The sequence below is a fragment of the Crocuta crocuta genome, unplaced genomic scaffold (genome assembly GCF_008692635.1).
Source record: "Crocuta crocuta isolate KB4526 unplaced genomic scaffold, BGI_CrCroc_1.0 scaffold143, whole genome shotgun sequence".
In the NCBI taxonomy this organism is placed as follows: domain Eukaryota; kingdom Metazoa; phylum Chordata; class Mammalia; order Carnivora; family Hyaenidae; genus Crocuta; species Crocuta crocuta.
The window spans coordinates 5,061,186-5,071,534 of NW_027529175.1; the positions used below are offsets into that span (position 1 = coordinate 5,061,186).

Genomic DNA, 10,349 nt, shown 5'->3' on the forward strand with positions numbered 1-10,349 from the left:
GAGGCCCACTGAAGGGCTTAAGGGGGGGGGAGTGAAACAGCCCCTGGTGGCGGAAGGGGAGGGAGTGGGTGTTGTCAGGATGAAGCCGGGGCCTGGGCCGAGGTGGGGACCGTGGGGTGGGGACCGTGGCTTGCTCCCTCAGGTCCAGAGCCCTCAGGACTGCTGTTCAGCTCTTTCCTGTCTGAGCTTACAGTTTTCTGCCTGGGAATTGACTTTGAACTTACTAGCCCCCGTAGGAGAGGTTTTGTCCTTTTTTAAACTTAATTTTGTTTCTTTATTTTGAAAGAGACCGTGCGAGTGCAGGAAGGGCAGAGGGAGACAGGCTCCCCAGCAGGCCCCTCGCTGTGGGCACATAGCGCGAAGGGGGCTCGATCCTACGAAACCGTGAGATCATGGCCTGAGCTGAAATCAAGAGTAGGGTGCTTCACCGCCTGAGCCGCCCAGGCGCCGCGAGGTTTTGTCTTTTGGCCCAAAGGATGGGTGGCCACTGGGGCTTCATCGGGGCGACTCTGTGTGTGTCACAGTGAGCCCAGCACCCACGCAGGGGCTGCACACTCAGCACAGGGGATGCCCCGAAGAGGCTGATTCTCAGAGATGGAACAGCGTAGTGGGTTTGGAGGTTGAACTTGGGAGCCCGGAGAGAAACAGGAAGTCCTTGAAGGAGAGGCAAGTTCAGATATGTGAGAACTGTCACTCTGGAGACCGGTCCTGGGGGCCCGGAAGCGGGTGACCCTCAGTGCCTGGACAAGTGGTGAGGACTCAGGCCAGTAGCAGAGGGCTTGGGACCTCATGTGGTGATGAAGATGTTCTGGACCCATGTTCTCCAGACTCTGCCTCCCGCAGCTGTCCAGCACTCACCCCAAGGCTAGTGTGACTTAGCTCAATGTGTAGATTAATTTAATCTTAACTAATTAAATCCAGGAGGACAGCCAATCCTATCGGGCCATGCGAAACATGCTGTTCTAGGCTATGTTCTTTTTTATTTATTTTTAAAAACTTTATTGTTTATTTTGAGAGAGAGACAGAACTGTAGCGGGGGAGGGGAAGTGAGAGAGGGAGACACAGAATCGGAAGCAGGCTGCAGGCTCTGAGCTGTCAGCACAGAGCCCGACACGGGGCTCGAACCCACGAACTGTGAGATCATGACCTGAGCTGAAGTTGGACGCTTAACCGACTGAGCCCCCAGGCTTTTAAGTGTTAACGCTTTTCATGTTTCTAGCAACGCCGTGAGATGTGAGATATTATTCCTCTTCTTACAAAGGAGATAGAGACTCAGTGAGTAACTCAACACTAAGTGGTACCACCAGCACCTAGTTCTTGAACTTGGAAGGCCGGGCTCTTCCTAGTAGACCCTGCTTCCTTCCCGCACGGAGCCTAGAGCATCACCTGGCCCGAGAGGGAAGTCCTGGGTGGCGGTATTGGGTCCCCGCCGGCCCTCCCTGCCGAGGTCAGTGTGGATGGCCGGCGGTGCACACGTGTAGACCAAACAGAACTGTTGTGAACTGTTTGTTTTGCTTGCCGCTTCCTGTTGCCTCTCAGATCTTCATCACAGCGGCTTTTCTCAGCATTTCTGGAAAATGAGTCACATAAGCAAGTGAAACTGTAGGTCAGCCTAACACTGTGGCTTGTTGTTTGTGGGGATTTGGTGGTAGAAGGAGGTACCTCAGATGCAGTGAGTGCCGTAGGTGAGGGTTTGGGGTCATGGGGCAGGTGGTGCCCAGGGTAGCGCCAGGTTACGGGCCGTGAGCCAAGAGGGAGCGTAGAGCAGGTCCCTGACTCCTTGGGGCCCTCCGCCAAGTCACTCTGAGTCTCCGTTTCCGCTTCCCTGGGATTGGGGCATCGGGCATCCCATACCTTTGGATCCTTCTGTAATGTTGCAATCCATTAGACGTTTACGTTCTAAAAAGAACGTCTCTTTTTGTTGGGTTGGATACCTGCTCGGGGTTCAGCCTGCCCGTGGCCTTGGTACTGGTGTGTCTTAACCATTGTTGGCTTCTCCTTAAGTAGCTCGTCTGTGTGAGTGCATTTGACGGTGTGCCATCTGATGGACAAACTGTAAACCAGCGGGCGCTTTATTGGGTGGCGGGCTCCCGGCAAAACGTCAGGTGTATCTGCCGTCCTGTCCGGGACCGACTTGCATTAGCAGAACACGTCATGGTGACTGGCCTCGTAGCGGGGTCAGTGTCGGCCTGGGCCAGTCGCCAGGTGAGAAGAGCTACTTCACGGGGTTATTGGGAGGGTCGAGTGAGGCAGTGCGTGTGAAGTGCTTCGTACCCTCCCCTGCCTCTCTCGTGAGGGCACAGACAACGTCAAAAACGAATGTCATTTCTGGACTACACTGTGACTTTTACGGTTTTTCTTGGTGGTGGGTTTTGTTGTTTTCTTGGTTTGGGAATTTATGCCCAGTTTCTGCCCAAGCGACTCCGGAGGCTTGGTTCATTTATAACAGCTAAAAATAACCATTCCCCCCCCATCATAATTTATTTTGACTGAATTTTAGAAAGTGATTGATTAAGCATCATGTGTTCATATTAATGTTTTGTGTCTTCTGTAAATTGAAGAAAACCAGTTCGTCCTAGAGATCCCTTGTTAGCAGCAAGGCGGGCACGAGGTTTAAGCAGCGCTGTGGGCCGATGAGGGTAAGGTGGCACTCGCCGCCTTGGCACCGCAGTGCTGCATCAGATCCCCCGGTGCTGAGGGAGCCGAGCCCCCTGCTCAGGTGGTTGACGGTGGTGAACCTTTTATTTATTTATTTACTTTTTTACTTTTTAACACTTATTTATTATCGAGAAACAGAGACCGAGCATGAACAGGGGAGGGGCAGAGAGAGAGGGAGATACAGAATCTGAAACCGGCTCCAGGCTCTGAGCTGTTAGCACAGAGCCCGATGTGGGGCTCGAACCCACGAACTGTGAGTGAGATCATGATCTGAGCCGAAGATCTGATGCTTAACCGAGCCCCCCACGCGCCCCTGGAAGCTTTTGTTGCCCAGTGATTTCTGCTTCTGGGCCCCCTGCCCTGCCCTCTGGTCCGCATGGGAAGCCAGGCTGCTGTGAAGAAGGCGGTTTCTGGGAATCACATGGTAGTAGAAGGAGGGGACAGTGTCTGTGGCGGGAGCTATAGGAGCCGCCGTAGGACGCTGGGCAGCGTGAGCTTTAGGGCTCCCAGACTTCCAGACCCTCCTGGTGCAGCCCGAGTACAGCAGGTGGATTTGGGCTCCTTTAAGGACATCCCAGTCCTTAGGAGCCCACACTGGGTTACACTTGACACTTACACTTGACCCTTGAACCACACCCACTTGAACTGTGTGGGTCCATTATGCACAGCTTGTTTTCAGTGAATACATTGGAACATTTTTGGAGATTTGTGACTATTTGAAAAAACACAGACAAGCCACGTAGCCTAGAAATAGCGAGAGACTTGAGAAAAAGTTAAGATATGTCATGAATGCATAAAATATTTGTAGATACTAGTTTATTTGATCAGTTAACTACCGTAAAGCATACACAGATCCATTAAAAAGTTAAAATTCATCAGAACTTGCAAACTGTACGTGACTTCATTCGCCATGAGAGGAGTGTAAACAGACGTAGACGCGCACTGTTAAAACTGCAGGAAATTCCCTGTGGTCATACTGTCCAGTCCTTATTTCGTTGCTACTTCCGGTTGTGTTGGTGGTGAGTTCAAGTCCTCCCAGTATCTGCTTAAAATGCCGTGGGCACTGATCCCCTGTGAACAGTTCAGCCCCCTGTGAATGTTGCGTCCCGATAAAAAGCGCTCTCTGGTGGCTCTTGCTCTCTGTAGTTATGTTTTGCGGGAGTCACATGTTATACCCAGATTTCCAACCATGCCGGGTGCGTCTGACCCCTCAGCCCCACCCCGTTCTCCTGTCAGCACATCTGCACACCTCGCGGGTCACTTTTGTAACAGTAGCAGCTGGCTGTGTTGATAGAATGTTTACTGGGGCCTGCCCTCCAGCCAGGCCTCTGTGGGACTCCAGTCATTTGTAGTTGCGGGGACCTGCGTCAGACTCCTGCACGCCTCCTGGGAGCACCTCAGTCCGTCACTCTCTGGGTCCACTGTGGCTGAGTTAAAAGCCAGCGTTTGGAAAATTTGACAGATGCTTGTAGGATCCCCTCCCCTGCTGTGTAAGAGGGATCTATTTTGAGTATATGTCCACGGTATACCCCCCTTCTGTGACCGGGCGCTTTATAACTCGAGAGCTCCCGTCCCCGCACTCCTCTATGTCACTCAAAACCCGTGTCATCCGTTGCTAGGGAGAAAGGAAGAGGTTTATCTGAGATTTGTTTCAGGATCCCTCAGACCCTAATTCATGGTGTGTGCTGTAAAGTAGTTTGTAATAGAAAGTAATTAAGGTTGGATGGAAGGTTTTTGTCGTGCTAACTTAATATAAGACCATTCTTGACAAACATTTTTCTCTCTCCCCCTTAAAACCACGGATCCGGGCACTTGTTGATCCGTTCTTTTTTCCCTTCTCTCGACACTTTCCTGTCTCTGTGCTCCTCATGGTGGTGAAAACGGCGGACGGAATGAGCGTTTCAGACGGAGGTCGGTTCTGTAGGTCAACGCCTGGCTTCAGCAGGGCCTCGGCTGCCCTCACGGGGATCACTCACGCAGCTGTCATGATCTGGCTGCTGGACTGGCCCTGAGTGGTCCCCGGTGGCCTCTTCCATGCTGGGTGGGTGGACGGTGCCGGTCGTCAGATGGCGTGCCTCGTCGGCTCAGCGCTGGTGGCCGGTCGCCCTGCCCGAAGGCTGGACTGCACTTAACAAGGCCCGGGTTCCAGAGGGCTGCCTCCAGTGTCAGAGTGCTCCTCCCGTCGTCGTCGTCGTCGTCGTCGTGGGTCAAAGAAGTCACGTGATGATGGGGACCGTCCAAGGGCGTGGTTATCAGGAGGCACGATGGTAGCGGAAGGTCATGAGCAGTCTGGCCCAGTGGGTTTAGGGAGCTGGGAGGGGGCTTGTCTCACCAGCTGAGATAACAGACTGCGGTCATAGTTTATTCTCTTTTGCGTTGGACTCCGATTGATGAACATGTATTTCGTGCTAGATGCTGGGGGTTCAAAGGATAAGACCATCTCTGGCTCCTCTAAAGCTAGTTCATAAAACACTCATGATCTCAGATTTTAAGCAGAAAACATGCTGTTCAGACTTTAATTTGTGGCTTTAGAGAAAATGGACGGGAACTGATCCTACAGATCCGAGTTGGCGCCTGATTCCGCATCCAGGAGGTGCTGATAGGTCCTTGAAGAAAAAAATGGGATGCCCTGGGGCTGCAAACTGTGGTGATGACATGGTCGCCAAGGAGACCAAAAGATGCAGCTTCTAAAAGGTCTCTGAAGGCTTTTGTTACTGCTGTCTGGCATCTGACTGGCTCGGTGCAGGGATGGGAACAGACGGGCAGAGGCTTGCCATCCTGCCCAAACTTCTAGGATCTGGCCCTAATCGCTTTGGAAAACCCCTCCTTGGCCCTTGGTGTAAGGAGGAGGAGCGCTTTGGGGTACTTCCTGGGTTATGGTGAGATTTGGTTCTGGTGCTGACAAGTCTGCTGAAAGCACAGGAAGTGAGGCAGGTCTGCAGCCCGCGTGCTCCAGCGGACCGTTGGCGTCTAAATATGGGCAGCTCTGCGCTGCCTCTGGTCCTTGGGCTGAGTTTTCCTATAACTGAGCGCTTCCCCCGTGGGCTCCTTTGATCCTTAAGGGTGCACAGCAGTGCCGCAGTCGAGAGGCACCTCCGTGCCTTGAAGTTGGAGCCCGTGATTCTGTCTGAAGTCCTGTCTGCAGAGCCGGCTCCTGACCTTCCCGAGCTCAGGCAGGGAAAGAGGTTTGAGCACTTTAATCCAGCAACAGAGCCCACGGGAGGGCAGGCTCGGGTGTGTTATGAAGGGCTCAGTACTTGCCGGGTGAGTTCTTCTGGAAAACTTTGAAATCGCCTAATTTTGGTTACGTCTGGCCCGCCAGAGTTTAAATTGTTCATACTTTGCCGACGTGTCAATGCAGTATTTAGCGTCCGGTTCATAGCTAAGGTCCTGCCCGTGTGGGGAATCACAAGCAGTTGAACAGAAATTGGAAGAGCGACAGGTAGAAGGTTTTTTTAATTTTTATTTTTTACCATGGGAACAATTTGAGGCCTTTCTGAAGTCTTTGGTGGACCAGGGAATGTTTAACAAATATCCTAGGGGCACCTGGGTGGCTTAGTCGGTTGAGCGTCCGACTTTCGCTTAGGTCATGGTTTCGGGGTTCATGAGTTCGAGCCCTGCGTCCTGGAGCCTGTTTCAGAGTCTGTGACTCCTTCTCTCTCTGACCCTCTCCTGCTCACGCTGTCTCTCTCTCTCTCTCTCTCCTAGAAATAAATAAAACATTAAAAAAAATAAAAAATAAAAAATATCCTAAAGTGGGGCTTTAGGTGGCTTAGTCGGTTAAGCGTCCGACTTTCGCTTGGGTCATGATCTCGCGGTTCGTGGGTTCAAGCCCCGCGTCGGGCTCTGTGCTGACTGCCGGCTCAGAGCCTGGAGCCTGTTTCAATCTGTGACTCCCTCTCTCTCTGACCCTCCCCTGCTCACGCTGTCTCTCTCTCTCCTAGAAATAAAACATTAAAAAAAAAAAATATCCTAAAGTGTTGCGTAGAGAAGGCCGACATCAAAGTCTGTCCTTGCAGGAGTAACTATTTCAAAGAGATGAGCATTATTTTGGGGGGAAGGGTAGGAGGCAGACCCAGCAGTCAACCAGCCGCACAAGCATCTCACCTTCACTTTTCAAATACGATTGAGTAGGAATGAGCCTCAAGGTCTGTTCTGAAGCAACGAGGAGGGTAAGGAGCCGCCTCCCTGGCAGGTCGGAGCCCGCACTGTTTGACGCACGGTCTGACCCTCCACACACGTTCGCAGGAGAGCGCCTCAAGCCTTCAAAACTTGGTTGGCACGAATTTGTGTTTTATAGTTGTTAAAACTGACAACTGGTGAATGGTTAGTCATTGATAACCTCGGGGCTGGGATCCAGGGTGCCTTCATATGGTGGAAAGCCCCAATATTTGTTACCTTCCTTAGAAAATATCTAGTAGGTTAAAAAAAAAAAAAAAAAAGATTTGACTCGATGGCTCTGATCGGAACTCCAGTGGGAAGGAGGAAGGGCGGGAGCCAGCCCCAACTTTGCCTGCCTTTCCCCTTGGATGGATGACAGGCATCCGTGCACGATTCCACTTGCCTGTGGGCTGTGATTTCTTAACATTCGAGGGAAGGGTACAGGCACCGCTGGGATGTTGGTGCCAGGTCTGAACCCTTTCTCGGGGCCGGGGTGGGACAGAGGCGTGTATCTCCATCGTCCGGGCATGGTCTTCGGATCCCAGTTAGCTCTCAGATCTAGTGCTTCTAGACTGATTAAGCCTTGTTTACTTGCCCTGGGAAATTATTTTTGGTGACCTGATTCTAATTGAATTAAAAACAAAAGACTACACCGTAGCGACTTCTAGCTCTGAATTACACTTCTAGTTCTGAATCTGAATCTTTAATAAGGAAAGGAAAACGCTTTTCTTATAACACATGGGAAAAGAGTAGGGTATGACCTTTGGACTCGAATGATGGGAAAAATGTAAAATGTCTAGAGGGAAATGTACACGTTCCTAACAGTTCTTGCCCATAGGCAGCAGGGTTATGGGCTTTATAAACTTGGTTTTTCTGTATATTTCTTTGTTTACAGAAATATTAGTTCTGGAATTGGGGGAAAGTGATTCTGTAAAATTTGGAGAGTGTGGAGATAGTTTGGCCGTAGAGACCTAGCTGGTGTAAGATGCTTGTTTCACGGAAGCTAAGAATGGACCTTTTTTACTTGGATTTCAGCCCGGCTGCGGGAGGGCTCGGTGCCTTGGCGGGGACTCTTCCGCCCCCTGAAAACGTCGCCCTCCTGGCCTTGTTCTGGTGCGCCACTTGCCATCGCTCCCCGTGACAAGTCATTTGCACGCATGCTCGCGGGCAGGGCGCCCGGCACTGAGCCCGCCCCGCCATCTGGGCCCAGCGCACGTTCCTTCCCCTCCCTTTCCGCCCAGAGTAGAGCTTCGGAGAGTATGAATCCGAGCCTGTGCCTGGCCAGCTTGGTCGCAGGCGTGGGAACGGTGGCATCTGGATGTGCGCTTTGTATGTGGCATTTCTTAGGTCTTCTGGTTTAACCGAGATCTGGGGCCTTTGATTTTAATCCCAGCTTCAGCCCTTGCAGGGTGGTAAGGAGAGAGCTGTCCCCCGGAGTTGGAAGGCACTGCTGACTCCTTCTTCTCCTTAGGATTTACAGATGGATCCAGTGGAAAAGACGACAAACAGAAGTGAACAAAAATCCAGGTAAACAAAGTCAGCTACGCTGCAGGCAGGGTTAGAGCACGCGCCCCGGGCCTCCTGACCCGGTGTTTGGCCCCCGCACGGGGGACGTGGAAGGAGGACACAGTGTCAGGAGGGGTGCGGGGGGTGTGCAGCCGCCCTGCGCTTCAGCGTCAGAACTGTTCCCGAAGGCAGTTCTCTCTCTGCCCGAGGACGTGGCCGTAACCTGGTCTCCGGACCAAGCAACCGGTGAGCCCAGGGTCCCGTCGGAGACTGGCAGTGCCGTGCCTCCGGGAGGGCATTCTCCGGCCCTGCGGACGGCGGGTCGCGGGTGTTAAGTGGGGCTGGGTAAGGAGGTGCCAGCCTGGGGTGGGTCGCGATGGAGAAATGGCAGCAAGCCGGCTTGGGCCAGAGCCTTTCGTACCTGTCACCGCCAGCGGGGTCATTTTGTCATTGCGCCCGGCAGCGTCAAAGGAATTCAAATTGCCGGCCTTTTGTTACATACGTGTATCACTTAAATGGGTGCTTCCCTCCACGGGGCTCCTGGGATGAGCGAGGCACAGCTGTCCCCGGCTCCTCTATGGGCTGAGGGCAGAGCATGTGAGATGAACCCATGAGGAGGACGGCAGCCCCTCCCCCAGCAGCCGGAAGTAGGGGGCCAGGGGCGCGCCTGGGTTTGACCTGAGCCCCGCAGGGTTCCTAGAGGTCATTTTCCCTCTGGTCGCGGTACTTCCAGGATGACTTCCACGCTCTCCTTCCTTTGTTTTTAAGTAGAAAGTTTTTAAAAAGCCTCATCCGGAAGCAGCCCCAGGAGCTGCTCCTGGTCATCGGGACGGGCGTCAGCGCCGCGGTGGCCCCGGGAATCCGTGCCCTGTGCTCGTGGCGGAGCTGCATCGAGGCCGTCATCGAGGCCGCCGAGCAGCTGGAGGTGCTTCACCCGGGGGACATCGCCGAGTTCCGTAGGAAAGTGACGAAGGACCGGGACCTGCTGGTCGTTGCCCACGATCTGATCCGGAAGATGTCGCCTGTAAGTCTGTCTGAGGGCCGCTCTGGGTCCCCCTGGGGAAGCTTGCTTCTGGGCCGGGGGTCGGTGGGTCTGATGTGAACCCTGTACGAGCCCGCGCTGTGTTCTGCTCTCGGCAGAGCCAGGCCCACGAGCCGGTGTTCACGTCCCTTAGAACTTGAACCATCACTTGTGACAGCGGTGATGCCGGGCACACCGTGGGGCTCCTGACAGAGCCCGAGCCTAGTGGAGCCCAGGACGTATGTGACGTGGTGTCTGGGATGTCGTGTCCCACTGGGAACGGACCTTATGACTTCATTCCCTTTGCGCCAGGGGTGCTGGTGCCGGGGAGGACGGGGTGGGGGGCTCACGTTGGGCAGCACGGACACCAGGAAGCCACACGATGTGGGAGAGGCCAGGGACGGGTTTCTTCTGGTTCCTTCTGTGTTTGTTAAAGCACAGCCGTCGTCTGAGAGTTGGGGGGGGACGTGTTGGAGACACTGCTCAGAGCATGAGAGGGTGTCTGAGGGTCATCGTGGAGACCGGGGGAGTTTGGGCTGCTGCGACCCAGCTGCCGACTTAATGCGATGACTGCAGCCCCGGGGAAGGGCTTCGGCTGCTGGCCGCGGTGTTCTGTTGACGCGGGGCACGCTGCACGCGGGGCAGGGCTGGCGGGTTGCCTGTTAGGTGAGTACAGTTGCTGGTGCCCAGCCACGTGATCATACGTGTCCGTGGCTGCTGTCACACATTGACGCAGGGTTGGGTAGTCATGACAGAGACTGGGGCCCACAGAGCCTAAAGTCGTCACTGTCAGGGCCTTTGCTGAGGAGGAACGGGGACGAGTCGGTGGACAGAGCGGTGTGGCGGGCGGGGCGTGTGCTGGTGAGGTGGTTCATTTGGAGGGAGGCCAGCGGGGCGGACACTCAGCCCCCCTGCGGGCAGAGCCTTCATCTGCTCTTTGGTTTAAACTTCATAAAACCAGAGTTAAAGTGAGGCCGGTGGGAACAGTTGTGTGGGTGACCCC

At 53.9% G+C, this 10,349-nt stretch overlaps 1 protein-coding gene across 1 annotated transcript in view; it reads left to right on the forward strand.

Annotated features, from left to right (window-relative positions):
• The window catches only part of FAM118A (family with sequence similarity 118 member A), a 246,590-nt gene that overhangs the window by 229,281 nt on the left and 6,960 nt on the right, over positions 1-10,349 (forward strand). Inside the window, exons 2-3 of the mRNA XM_077757896.1 lie at positions 8,289-8,346; positions 9,094-9,349. Coding sequence (XP_077614022.1) covers positions 8,300-8,346; positions 9,094-9,349 — 303 coding nt within the window. The 5' untranslated portion in view covers positions 8,289-8,299. The remainder of the gene's footprint in view (positions 1-8,288; positions 8,347-9,093; positions 9,350-10,349) is intronic.